Consider the following 11328-nt stretch of genomic DNA (forward strand, 5'->3'; position numbering starts at 1 on the left):
AACATTAATATTACATAATTACTTTATATTTATAATCCTTTTGCTTTCTGTTGCCTATGGAAAAGTGTATTCATATTAATTGCCAGATGTCAGATGACCAAACACCACTTATTTTTATTATCCTCAACCCATTCCAAGATGACAGTATAAAGTAAGTGCAGAATCACACTGTTTATATCATGTACTACAAGAAATAACCTCCTTCATTTCCCAAAACATTTATGAGGATAAACAAAGGCTTATGAAGAAAACTATTTTACTATTGTCTTTCCAGTAATTACAGAAATATGGACTAGACAGTTTTTAATACTGATAAAACCTAGCACATGGGCAGGGGCAAGCTCTGTGAAAGCCATCCTGATGCTTCTACACTACTAACCCACTCTTCTGGGTCAAAATATCAAAGGAAGGAAAAGATATTTCTCCACAAATAACCACCCCCAAGGCAGCACCCATCCCATGGTGTGGGCAGGAAGGGCTGTGTTCCCTGCCTGCTCCCTGCCCATCACAAACAGTTCAGCTGCATCCACAGAGTGTGACCAGGCCAGCGAGCGCCTCTCCTGCTTTACTGCGTTGTACTCACTGTCTCCTGCTGTTACACCTGAAGTGTTGAACACAATATCTCCTTTGGCTACTGCTTTGACTAACATTGTATAGTATAGGCTCATACTAATAGGCAGCTGAATATAATTTATACATATTTTCCATTACTTATGCCAGAGCTAGATCTAAAAGCTGGCACTAAAGAACAATTCTTCTTACCAGTTTTACAAGCTTCTTCCTTGGCACATGTGCCTGCTGCAGCACAGACCAAAGGGCTTTACAAGCATTATATGGCTTTTTTTATCCCCCACTCACTAACATCTTCAACAAAAAGGGTAAATTCATCTTTGGTCTTCTACCTGCATGGGGAATATTTGGCCAACCCTCATAAAATGAGACCAGTATGAAAGCAGCCAACATTACAGAACACTTTGGGCCATGCAGAGAGTCCTTCCCATCCAAACCGTGTGTCCTTCTGCTGATGCTGCCAGAATCGCCGGAAAGGCCTCTCCAAACCCACAGAAATTACTTCCCTTTCGTGCCAGTGCTGCTCTGTGTGCAGGAGGAAGGACAGTCTTGTGGCTCACAGAGACTTGGCTGTCAGCATGTGTGCCTTCTATTCCTGGCGGTCACCAATTTCTCTTGTGACTTTGGGAGAGTTATCAAACTTCTCCACTCACCAAAATGTCCGCTACACAACAATTCAATTTTGTCCTTTAATGGAAATTAATACCTTTGGAAAATTTAATAGCTTGCATGGATGGGAAGCAGTGTAAGAGTTAAAAATATCGTTATTTCATGGTGCCATTGTTTAGTAGCATTTCAGCTCTCACTAAGTAGAATTTTCATCAGATATATAGTGTCTTTATCTCTGAATATTATCTACAGTGTCAAGGCACAGAGAGGTAACTATTTAAATATACCTACCTTCCTGCACCTGAGGGAGGAATGTGGCAAGTACAACCAAAGCAAGCACATCTTGAACTCACTCCACCCTCATAGTTATGGTAACTTTCAAGAATAAAGCCAGCAATACTGTTTATATGTATTTCTTGTAAATCCCTCCCCAGGCAACTGCTATCAGATCAATATTCCACATCAAACAATTACTGAAAGTTTTCAATGTCTGCCTCATTTAATTGTAATTAGGTGTATTTCATAATTTTCACTTTCACCATGCTGCAGTCCAGCAGCACAGTGCAGTGTAACAGTGTCCACCTGAGTGACACAACTCACATGGCTCAAAGGAGGGAGCAGCTACATTTGTACACATCCTTTTACTCCTAATTCCCAGTGCTAACACGGATTTTGACATGAAACCAAACAATATGCAAGACCTTTGTGATGCTGCTCTCCTGCAAAGCTGGCTGGAAAGATGACACAAGAAAGTGGCACACTGGCCACATTCTAAAATAATTTCTGCAGGTTAGAAACTATTGCTTTCAAAAAAGTTTGACTTCCACAAATAGACAGAGGCACTAGGGAGGCTTCCACTGACAGACTTCAAACACTATATATTTGATTTAAAGCTGAAGGCAGCTGCTTTGTGAACACAGAGTAAATAAATTTCTTGACATTAAAGAAAAAAATGTTACCTTATGTAAATAACCAGACAACCTTGAACTGGAACTTGCAATTAATTTCAGAGCCCATGTTCTTAGCCTACCTCAACAAAACAAATTTCAGGTGGATCATCTGAACACAGAAATTGAAATAAACTCAGTCTGAAACAGAGGTAAAAAAAAAGTTGGAGACATAATTTCTTTTCCTTACATTTTTCTCTTCAGCTCTGGGGCTGCCTAGCTTAAGGGCTGCTATAATAATGGAAGAAGTGATGTCATCCCAGGGAATTTTTTTTCATCAAAACTACTGTATCGATCACCATTAACTATGACTTGCCATTCAGTTTCAAAAATAGTTCATATTAAATTAAGCTACTAAGCCTGGATTACAGGTGTCTTTTCACATGCTAATTTCTCAGATAGAAGCAAAGTGAAATTGCCAAATAAGACATTCTGCTGCCTTGTATTATTCACAACTTTCTACTGAAATGATACTAGATTTATTGCAGAAATACTAATTCTAGTTTTGTTCATGGAGCTCCTATGCAGAAGTTTTGCTCCTGCAAGGCCACAGTGCACAGAATTATCTGGAAATGCCATGAGCACTGTGAGTATGCTGGGTGTGCAGGAGAAGGTCAATAGGTTTTGTGCTCCACATTATCACTAAATATTGATGTAATTAGGGTACATCCCTAAGTATGAATAAGATGCTCAGATGTGCTTCTCTGCAATTGTAACACAGTTACAACATCGTTGTGTTGGTTGGTATTTCCCAAGCAAGAGTCAAATGTGCACACAGTTTTGTGTTCTCCTTTCATGCTATGATAGGAACTATAAGTAAAACGGTCCTGTTGTCTGACTGAAAATATAGATTATGTAAAAATGAAGTTCTTTCTCACCCAAACTGGTACTCACAGCACTGCTTTCAAGCTAGTCACCCCCTCCAGTGAAAACTGGTGTGTTCAGAACCTATTTGATATTTCTCCTGTAGCATCTATGTCTAAAGGGACAGCTCTGTGCAGGAAAAAACAATTATGGATGCTGTTAATGGGATCAAGTTGTTAATTTTCATTGTCTTAGCTCCCAGAAGCTCCAAAAGCCAACATGGAGACTACAAGAGAAACCTAGCTTTCAGAGCTGATTTCAATGCAGCACTATGAGCTACCACCACTAATGAAGGAGCAGAGCTGTTTTCATGACACAATTCAAGATGTTACAGGGACCTTCCTTTTGTGGAGGTCAAGTTGAAAATCAGAACCAGAAGCAATTAATCTTTTTCCTCCACATGCATTAAATTTCTTGACAATGACAAGGAATCCTCATTCCAGAGGGTCACATATACTACATAGAGCATGAACATACAAAGCTGCTGCATGTGTCTTTATCCCACCCAAACTCTAGACTCATTAAAACTGTCCTGAGGGAAGCAATTCTATTTTTATCATTTGAAAAACTTCCCAGGAAATGTAATAATCTCCTGCTGTTTACTGATTAAATTAACTCTTAAATACAGTATTTAAAGTCTGATCAAAGGAGGTTGTTCAAGATCCTCCTCTTTACCTCCCGACTACAGCTAATAAAACCCAACAAATTAAAACCCACAAACTCAATAATTGTGTACAGAAATGGACAATAAATTCTCCTCCTTTACAACTAGCTAAGGAAAACTGAAAAAAATCCCAACATTCTCCTTACAAAGATACAGTGTAGTCACAGGAATATAGAAGGAAGGAAAAGTTTGTCTGCCAGACATTCCTAAGGAGTGTGTCCAAATAATTAGGTGTAGGGAGCACATTTGAATACCGTCTGAGAACACTATTATTTTTTTGCTTGAAGTTCTCAATATCTAACAATTGCATTAATTAACACCTGAGGGAATATTCATGCATTTTTCATACATTAAAACAATCTGCATGCAAATGCCGTCCAGACTCTCCCCAAGTGACTCACTCTGACTAGAGCCAGTCAGTAAAGAAAGGACATTTCAGCCCTTGGACTCGCCCCCAGAGAGAGCACACTGCAGGCACCAGGGAAAAGGGGTTTACTTGGTTTAGGTTACATTGATTCATGAGGCCAGTGCCTACTGAAGGACAAACCAGCTGCTGAACACATTCTGCTTTAGTGTAATATCTTTCCCCAAGGTCCCTAGTAAGATTTTAAACAAAAGGTGAATAAAAATTGCCTGTTTCACTAGAAAAGGAAAACATCTGACATGTTCTTAGGAAATGAGCTGTGAGAAATCATCAGGAGATAAGCTGTTTAAATAAAGACATTGAAAAGTTTCTATGTACACAGATACAAGAGAAAGGCTGCTTTATCCTCTCAGTTTTGATATCTGCTGGCAGATGTTAATTTTCTGTCTCTTAAAATGAGCACTTCTGAAAGGAGAGTGCCTATAGAACCAAATAGAAATTAAGCATAAGATGCTAGTCAAAATGGTCCAGATTTTTAAATCTCTTCTTAATGTCTCCATCTCCATCTAATGCTTCTAGTTTTTCTAATAGGACTTTAGACCTTATAATTTATATTTAGCTACTAATGCATAACTGCAAACTAAGGTTCAACAATATGATCCATAAGTTTAATCATGAACACTGTATATTTCCTCACCCTGACAGTTTAAGATAACTTAATGAAATATTTATTACTGATTTCAACTCTTAAAAGTGAACTACATTTTTATCTTAATTCTATAATCATCTGGTGACGCATCAAAATATGCAATCCCTAAAAATGGAAAAAGTCTCCAAAATGCTCTCTGGCAGATCAATAGCTTTAAAGGTATAACTGACAGAAAGACAAATCTCCTTACAAACTGCTTTTGTCATTTTATACTGAATTGATCATTGTCTATGTACGTTAAGCACTGATCCCTTCTGGTAAGATCCCAAATACACACAGACCACTTTAATCCCATATATGCCACTTCACAAATGCCTCCAAAAAATGGGAGTGGGCAGCCTGCAATGGGGGACAAAGTGCTTCAAGAATACAAGTTAATTACCTTTATTCCCATGCTGGCTACTGAAGCCTCTCAGAAGATCCTTGAACTTCAACCCGTGGAACACAACATTAGCTGTGAGGAAGCAGCTCATGCTCCAGACCTGTTCCCACCCTGATGCCCTGCTGGGGGTCTGGACAGCACTCCTATGGAGAGTCCAGTGCATGCAGGAATGCTCTTTCCATGACATCCTCTCCCTAGGGAGTCACTCAAATTATTTTCATCTAGTCACTAAGAACGTCAAAATTGAAGCTTACTTAGGGAGGTCAGCAGAGGTAGCTTCCCCTTCTACAAAGCCCCTTTCAGAGAGAACCACAGAAAGACTTTTGTTGAATTTGGGTAATTTTTAAAGTGAGGCCCATTCTCAACACATGCATTCCTGTGTTTATACTTCAACTATGAATAAGGTATACTTGGAAGTTAAACAAAGAGCCTGTAAATACAAGTTTCAAGTAGTTCCACTGAATAACAACTTCTGGGGACAGGGATAGATGCTTTGAGCTATTTACCAAGCAGCTGTCATGGTGAACTCCAGCCCTTGTACCTTTACAATGAGTAAATCACCTAAAAGTCAACTTCTGGCATCTGGGAAACTTTCAGAACACTGGGGATCTTACATGTTGACTTGTTTCTTATAGCTCAATGGGAAATGGAAGAAGACTATCATAAAGAATGACTCAAAAGGATTAATGCAACTAGCAAGAATGAAATATCCAATTATTTGTTCAAAGTTTCTCATGAGAAATTAGTGTGGTCAGACGGAGCATCAAGTTTCATCCCAGAATGATTATTTAAGCCTTTGCATTTGCCTACATACTTCATTTAGGCTCGAGACTCTTTAGCTGAGGCATCCCAGGTCCTCAGACTCCAGCAGAAAACGTTAATGGAATCGAGATTCTGGGGATGAAACAGGCGGTCCGGCTGACTGCTAAAGGGGGATCAAAAACCTTTGTCCTTGTGAGGATGTGACCTACAGCAGTAAAGGGCTGTGTGTGATGATACATGTCCCCATAGATTTGAACTATCCCATTTTAATTAATGTCTCAAGCAATAGGAATCCCTTGGGGAGATTTCTGCCCTATCAGGAAAAAAAAATGTTGACCTTCAGCCTCTGGTTTCATCGCTCACTTCGATCCCACCTCGGCAGTGTGAGGCCCTCCGCACGCCCAGAGCCTCACGCCGGCGGACAAGCAGGCAGCTCGGACATGTGGCGGCTCCATTTCTCCCAGCAGGGTCGGACATGTGGCGGCTCCATTTCTCCCAGCAGGGTCGGACATGTGGCGGCTGCATCTCACCCTGCGGACCCCTCCCCGAGCCGCCATCGTCCGCGTCCCCCTCGGCCCCTGCCGTGAGGCCCCCGGGCCGGGCGGCACCGCCGGGTGCGCCCCCTGGCGGACCGCGCGGGACCTCCCGCCGCGCCGGGCGGGGCAAAAACCGAGCGAAAAACAAGGGAAACCCGAGGGAAAAACAGGGGAAACCCGAGGGAAAAACAGGGGAAAACCGAGGGAAATACAAGTGAAAACCGAGGGAAAAACAGGGGAAAACTGAGGGAAATACAAGGGAAAACCGAGGGAAAAACAGGGGAAAACCGAGGGAAATACAAGGGAAAACCGAGGGAAAAACAGGGGAAAACCGAGGGAAAACAAAGGGAAAACCGAGGAAAAACAAAGGGAAAACCGAGGGAAAAACAGGTGGAAAACCGCGGGAAAAACGGGGAAAACCGCGGGAAAAACAAGGGAAAAACCGGACGAAAACTAAGGGAAAAACCGAGGGAAAACCAAGGGAAAAACCGAGGGAAAGGAGCCGAGGCTGCTGCTGGCACGGCCCTCCCTGCCCCAGCACTGATTGGCTCCTGCATGGAAACACCGGTGCAAAACCCTTACGTTGTTGTTTATTGTTATTATTATTATTATTATTATTATTAGCAATTCAGAGAGCACAAGACCCCCTCCATCCATGTGTATTCTCCAAGGGTCGAGGGCACTTCCAGTGAAAGAAGGCAGTTAAGACACTGGGCCCTGGAGTTCGGCACTTTTCTTCTTTAAAACCAGAATTTACCACTGCAGCTGAGTGGCTTCTCAGTGTTCTCCGAGAGAGATACGCTCCTTACTTGGCAGTGTTAGAGATTGCTGTATTAGAGTGCAAGACACTACTGCCAATTAAAAATAAACTAGGAGAAAAGGCTAAAAACAATAATCAAGAAGGAAGCCAAATTTCTGTTTAGAGATGAAAGACTATCTGTAAGATTAATATTAATTTATCCCAGCAGGCAGCTTTGGCAATCAACTTTTTTTAGAATATGATTGATTTCCTGCTTCCATCAGGTTTCTTCTCACACGGTGGTATTATCTTAATCATCAAACCAAGAGAAAAATCTCTATCAATAGAGTGCATGATACTTTAACAAGCACTGCTGTAGGCCAAGGGCTTAATTTTTAATCAGAATATTATTTGTATCATAGCACAATCTGAGGCTACACACTGAACCATCACAGTATGATGGTAGTGTATGTATAGGGAGCTTAACACCTACAAGACAAGAAAATACCAGCAGCAGAGATGCTGGGGAAGGACGTTTATAAAATCAATAGCAGAACTGAGATTAAAATCTCCATCTGTAAGACACTCTTATCTACAGGATCACACCGTCTCCCATCAAAATGCCATACTGTGGAAATGAGTGCCATTAGATAACAGCCCAGCAAATGCCTCACAGCAAGGTATGGACATTGAGTACGAGTCTGCAGGAACAAGTGAGAATACTGAATAAAACTTCCTTTATCCATTTTTTCTCTAGGATAGAGAAAGCAACTGGAGAAGCAAACTGAAATCAGATACTCCTTAAGGGACCAGTGAGTAACATTTGATGTCTAAGCCAAATTAACTTCAAGAGGATGGCAGTGTCGAGACTGATTCAGAAATGCTCCTACGCCAGCACCAATTCCCTGTGGAGAAATGCAACACCACACTTGCAGCTTTTTTTCTGCTGTGCAGTGCCTGCCAAACTCTGGCCAATTGGCAAAAGACAAATTAAACATTTATGTGGCAGATGGATCAGATACGTGCACTGTCACTCATTCATTAGTACAGGCACTTAATGAGGATAGGTTACATATTGCTGCCACCCCAGAGGCAGAAGGCTTTGTATGAGCAAGTCATGGAGTTTTGGGGAGTCCAGTTTTCCACGCACACAGCACAACCTTTTCCTAAGCCAAAGAGTAATTTCAGAACTTCGGTTATGAGCAAGATCTCTGTGGTGATGCATGAGTCAGAATTTTATATCCTTCCTTATCACCAGCAAAATTTGCAATTGCATCTCAATCCTTCTTACCTACTGAAACCTTTGCAAAGTCTGCCCAGCTAGTAAGAAAAAAGAAGCAAGCCTTGGGAAAGGAATTCTAAAATGCAGCTCTTTCCTGTATACTGCAAGCAATCTTTGAGCTGACAGTAAAAACCTTCACATTTGAGATACATACAGAATCTGAATTGCTAGCTTTAGAATTTATTGTGCAAAGGTGATATTTTTCATAGGCTTCTATTTTCAGAAGGATAGCTTCAGAGCTGCTGCCAGGATTGAGACAATAATCTGTACCACCAAGATTACTCAGAAATCCTATTTGTAAACCAAATCCTATTAAAACACCCCAGCCTCTGAACTTCTCCTTTAGACAGTTATTGCCCGGCCCCAATTGTTTGAAAGGTTTTTTACGCTGGAAGGAATGAATATGACAGATACAGACACACACTGAAGCAATTTAATGAAGCTAATTGGCCTGCAGTTATCAGAGGAAGCTGCAAAAGGAGCTAAGAGTGTGGGCTTAAAAATCCATGAAGCTGTGTTATGTTAACCCAGTAGGGTTAGATGGAGCAAACATACACAAATCACCTGTTAAAGTGGTTTCAATGCAATGAATGGAACTGCTGGAAGAGGCAGAGGCTGCTGCATCTCCACAGCAAGCCAGTTAAAGTTAAGGAATTTGTTTAATTAGGGAAAACAAAATGGCCCCATTACCAAACTGCAACTCAGATGGTACAGAGGCGTGGGGAAGGCTGCAGGGACATGCAATCACAGAGAACCATGCTGGGGCCAACAGCAAATCAATAGTTCCCTTCCAAGCCACCAGATTCCATGGTTCTGTGATAAAAACATGGTTTAGCTGGCCTTATCCTGCACTGCTATAAAACTGCTTTTCCACTGCTGTGAAGATAATAACTACAGGGAATGAACTCCAGCATTGAGCCTGACAGCCATTCCCCTCAGAAATGTGTATTCCAACAGGACAGTAGATGGCACTGCTGGAATGCAGTCCGAGCCTGCAGGATTCCTGCAAACAGCCCAGAGAGTCTCTTTAGGCTGGAGCAGGAGAGAGTGGCTCATACACAAGTGTCTAATACCTTAAACCCGTGGCATTTGCTTTAGGGAAAACGCAAGTCCTTCTGCATCAGAGCCTCAGCAAGAGCTAAACTACAGGGCCAGTATGCTAACAAAAGGCTTCGTTTCAAATGGCAGGAGAACCCATCAAAAGGTTATCTACTGTACTCCCACCTTGCAAGCCAAGACTTTTGCCACCACCTCCTTCAAGGGGATGGGCACGAGATATTCCAGTTCATATGGGCCTAGGGGGGGACAAACCATTCTGGGTTTTAGCATCAGTTCCACGGACACATGATTGAGGAGAGCTTACTTCTCAATCTCCTGCTTTGAGCTCGCAGGGGAAAGCTCTGCAGTGACAGCTGTTTCAGGGCTCCAAGAGTGTTCAAGTAAAAGGCCATTCTGGAAGCTGTTCCAGCAGCTGCACAAAGGAGATGCAGAGACTTGGTGCAAAGAAGATAAGGTTTTGTATACGAATATACATAAATAGATGTAAATGCATATGTGTATACACACTATGGGTGTTTTCCAAAACTTACACAGTACATAACAAACTTCTTTGTTAGCCCTTTAGCAAAGCAGATGCAATGTGTAAGAGTTGAGGTGCACAATACTCAAGCGTTTATTTAGTTGCCAAAACACAGATAATTTTTACCCTGGACCAATACTGACAAAAAAGGCAATACTTCAACACATTTCCAGATACCAAGAGGGCTTAGAAGCTAAGTTACACACCAAGACTGTCAATACTCCCAAATCTCTCTGTGTTAAATATCCAGTTCTTATCAATTATGTTCTCCACAAGGTACAGTTTAGGATCAGTATCTTGTTTTGAGTCCTAAAAGCCATTCCCAAGACAACTCTGACATCAGAAGGGGAAGCATTTAAAAACCACACTTCCCTGCACAGCAAATAGCCTCCAGGTTGAGACATCCTTGATATTTTAGGAATTTATACACAGCAATACCACTTACTGCAATGCACTTCTAGCTGTACACCTTATCCAACTGATTAAAATCAGAAAGTCACAAAGAGAAAGCTGCCAATACATCCTGCCTGGGCCAGTGAGTGCAGCCAGCTCAGAGCTGAGAAGCAAGGCAGGAAAGGACAGAAGTCAACCTCAGCCTGTGTCAGAAGTCACCTTAGCCTCTGAAGGCTAATTTGGGCACCAGGCAGGCCCACACCAGTCTCACCCTGGGAGTGCTGGGCACCAGGCCTTGTTTAGCAGGAGGGAAATAAAGGTGCCAAGGGGCTTTCAGCACACAGAGTTCACCTTTCCATGAGCAGGTGCCAGGCAGCTTGGGCCCTGGCTGGGGCCACTGTTAAGAATGCCCCTGCTGCAGCAGGCATACCCTGCCACGAAGCCCACCACAATCAAGAGGCAAAGACACACACTGGCAGAACTATTTTAGATTTCATGCCATTTCTGTAGTGTTTTCTAGTGTTAATGGTACTGGATAGCTGTCACACTCCACATACATCTTAAAGGGAATTCCCTTTCCCTTCTGGGCTCTTCTTGCTGAACACTTGCAATAAAAAGCATTCTTGCCTCAAGTCAAATTGAAGATCAAATTGTTCACTTAGTCAGGAATCACACACTGTGCGTCTACCTCTTCCATTACTTAAAAGAAAACTTCTAAAACTTATGTTACAAGAACTGTACTTGCAGCAGAGACTGAAAAGCTTCCCCTAATTTGTTTACAATTATCTTTAACATTTGAAGGATTGCTGTGAAAACCTCAAACGGAGTTGTCAAAGCTGGCTGCTAACAAGCTTTGAGCAGCATAGCCATACTACACATGCAGAGTAAATTAAGTCAATTACCTTGAAAAGATTGTATATTGATCCTT

At 41.9% G+C, this 11328-nt stretch overlaps 1 protein-coding gene across 1 annotated transcript in view; it reads right to left on the reverse strand.

Moving 5' to 3' along the window:
* The window catches only part of LOC115906525 (NUT family member 2F-like), a 39462-nt gene extending 33052 nt beyond the window's left edge, over positions 1 to 6410 (reverse strand). Inside the window, exon 1 of the mRNA XM_030953758.1 lies at positions 6246 to 6410. Coding sequence (XP_030809618.1) covers positions 6246 to 6383 — 138 coding nt within the window. The 5' untranslated portion in view covers positions 6384 to 6410. The remainder of the gene's footprint in view (positions 1 to 6245) is intronic.
* Positions 6411 to 11328: the final 4918 nt, after the last annotated feature.

Source organism: Camarhynchus parvulus, chromosome 8 (assembly GCF_901933205.1).
Source record: "Camarhynchus parvulus chromosome 8, STF_HiC, whole genome shotgun sequence".
NCBI lineage: Eukaryota > Metazoa > Chordata > Aves > Passeriformes > Thraupidae > Camarhynchus > Camarhynchus parvulus.